Below are 3162 nucleotides of genomic sequence, written 5' to 3' on the forward strand. Positions count from 1 at the left end.
ATGTATGTAGATGTACAGATGTTTTATAAGATTATATTTAATCCCAGTGGTCATCAGGCGGAAGGCAGGACACCCAGGACAGGTCGTCAGTCCATCACAGGGCAGACAGACAGACGTACATACAGACTCACACACGCTCTGCCTTTTAAACACTGGTTCCACTATTCAGAGAACCTTGTTTCGCTGCTGTATAGAGCAAGTGAAATTTTCTCTCACTGCAGTGGAGAGAAGGAGAACCACAGAACCGACTCAACAGATGAGGAGGAGCACAAGCTCACAGCTAAAGTGATGTTTGTGGGGGTATCTAGGAGATTAGATATGAGATAATCCAGTGGTGTCCAGGGGGCATCCGGATCAGATGACTGAACCACCTCAGCTGGCTCCTCTCAATGCAGAGGAGTAGCGGCTCTCCGAGCTCCTCCCAGATGACCGAGCTCCTCACCCTGTCAGTAGAGTGACCCTGCCACCCTGCGAAGAGGCTCATTTCCATGATCTTCGGTCATTACCCACAGCTGATGACCACAGGTGAGGGTGGGGATGTAGACCAACCTCCTTACGGCTCAGCTCCCTCTTCACCACTACAGTCCGGTACAGTGACCGCCTGTCCCAGGCAGCGGTCGATCTCACCATCCCTCTTCCCATCACTCGTCAACAAGACCTGAGATACTTCAACTCCTCCACCTGGGGCAGCTCCTCTCCCCTCACCTGCAGTGGGCATGCCATCCTTTTCTGGGCTAAGACCATGAACTCAGACTTGGAGGTGCTGATCCACATACTACCCGCTTCACACTCAGCTGCACAGAACACCATAAGAGATTGGACACCAGCAGGAATCAGCAGCACCTTTCAGCGGGTTCTGATTTTTTTCAGCTGGTCTTACTGTGAAAAGTAGACATAAAACGGGACACCTGTGATGTGGAGTGAGGTTCTGAGACACCAACCACATGCAAAAACACACTTTTGGTCTATTTTTTTAGCAGCATGTTTAATGGTTTCTAGACAGCTGTAATAAACAATCTGGACCAGGTGTGTCAAACTGGGCACCTTCCGGGCCACATTTACCCTCATCTAACGCTCTCAATTCAGTTCATGAAAGCCTTAATTAGCTGAGGAGCTGAATCAGGTGTGTTTGATGAGGCGGTGAGCTGCAGAGCTTTGACCCGCGAGGACTGGAGCCTGACACACACGATCCAGGCTGTTTACATGAATCTTTTCATGGTAAAATGATTCTCCAGACTGATGGATAATGTGCTGTATATGGTTCTAGGGTTCTGCTACTGGTAAAATGTCATACTTACAAGAGTAGAACCCTTTTTTGATGTATATAGAACCCTTTCCGAAAAGGTCAGAACCATATACAACATATTTTCCATCAAGCTGAAGAACCCTTTCACCATGCATCGAGGGTAGCTGTACATCACATGGTGAGAAAGCCAGTGATGGCAGTGAGTTGGGGTTTTATCTCTTTATATGATCCACACTCCTGAGCGGAAAAAGGGCCAAAATGGCAAAATATTAAACTTTTAATCTTAATAACGAGTCGTTAAACTAATAGATAAAGGAACGTAACATGAGAGGTTTTCACTCTGGCTCCTCTGAGCGTTGTGGTCTAGTGTGAATGTTCAGAAAGAGTCCGTGTTGATCCTCTCAGCACTGATGGCTTCACGCAGCTGGGAAACACCGCTGAGCTGGTTTGGGTTTAATAGGAGACCAAATATTCACTGTAGGGTTTAAATCTGGACTCTGACCAGCCAGAACCAGCAGCAAGAACCTTTATATTTTGAGCTTTGAACATTTTTATCACAGGATTGTACACAAAGTTTATTTAAGCAATAAAGAACCAATGCAGATGTTTATATTACATGGAAATGCAACACACACCAGCAACTGAAATGGGTTGATACACTAAACTGTACACATGGGTTCTTTAGTAAAGACAGCAAACTCTTATGAACACTCAAAGAACCACTTCAATGCTTAAATGGTCCTCTGCATGGTGAAACGGTTCTTCCGATTGATGTAGCATGTGTTGTATATGGTTCTATATAGAACCTTTTTGAAGAGGGTTCTATATAGCACCAAAAAGTTACAAGCTTGACATTGGAGCAGCAGAACCCTAGAACCATAAACAGCACATTCTCCATCAATCTGAAGAACGCTTTCACCTGCAAATGGTTCTTTGAGTGTTCGGTGTTCTACAGAACCACTTCCTTTACTAAAGAACCCTTGAAGAGCCGTCTCTATTAAGAGCGCAGCTGAAAGAAACACACACACTTGGGGGTCTTGGTTTAAACCTACTCTCTTTATTGGGCAGCCGGGGGGCAGATTTTGTTCGGTACAGCATCAAAAATAAACCATAAACAAACAAAGTAACAAATAAACAGATGCTAAAATGGCCTGAGATGAAGCTCCGCCCACCCAGTGTCATGTACCATCGATTAATCAATCAATCAGTCAATCAATCAGTTAATGAACGGGTCTGATCAGCTGCGGCCTTGGTTCCCGGAGCGGAGGGGGAGCAGACGGCAGGGTCGCACAGAGAGAGAGAAGCAGGAGAGAGACTGACCTCAGACTGTCCCTGGACTTATTCCAGACTGATCTCAGACTGTCCCTGGACGTATTCCAGACTGATCTCAGACTGTCCCTGGACTTATTCCAGACTGACCTCAGACTGTCCCTGGACTTATTCCAGACTGATCTCAGACTGTCCCTGGACTTATTCCAGACTGACCTCAGACTGTCCCTCGACTTATTCCAGACTGACCTCAGACTGACCCCAGGCTGGCCTCAGACTGACCTCACACTGACCCCAGACTGACCCCAGACCGGCTTCACTCATTCATTCACTCATTCATACATTCATTCACTCGCTGAGCTGGTCATCGGTCAGACTCTCTCTCAGCTGCTCTATGTGTGTGTGTGTGTGTGTAAGTGTGAGTGTGAGTGTGTGTGTATACAGCAGTGAGACAGGTGGTGTGTGTGTGTGTGTGTGTGTGTGTGTGTGTGTGTGTGTGTCTTTAGAGGTTCATCTTTCTGAGGTATAAGGTCATGTCGAACACCGGTGGGTTGACCTTTCCACCGTGGGCGTCCTTCACTCCTTTAGCGATGATCAGAGCTGAGAAAGACATTAATCATCGATTAATTAATGAATTAGTTCATTAA

The 3162-nt window shown here is 46.4% G+C and overlaps 1 protein-coding gene across 1 annotated transcript in view; it reads right to left on the reverse strand.

Moving 5' to 3' along the window:
- Positions 1–2281: 2281 nt before the first annotated feature.
- Positions 2282–3162, reverse strand: part of pfn1 (profilin 1) — an 11584-nt gene continuing 10703 nt past the window's right edge. Inside the window, exon 4 of the mRNA XM_037541117.1 lies at positions 2282–3115. Coding sequence (XP_037397014.1) covers positions 3018–3115 — 98 coding nt within the window. The 3' untranslated portion in view covers positions 2282–3017. The remainder of the gene's footprint in view (positions 3116–3162) is intronic.

Source organism: Pygocentrus nattereri, chromosome 9 (genome assembly GCF_015220715.1).
Source record: "Pygocentrus nattereri isolate fPygNat1 chromosome 9, fPygNat1.pri, whole genome shotgun sequence".
NCBI lineage: Eukaryota > Metazoa > Chordata > Actinopteri > Characiformes > Serrasalmidae > Pygocentrus > Pygocentrus nattereri.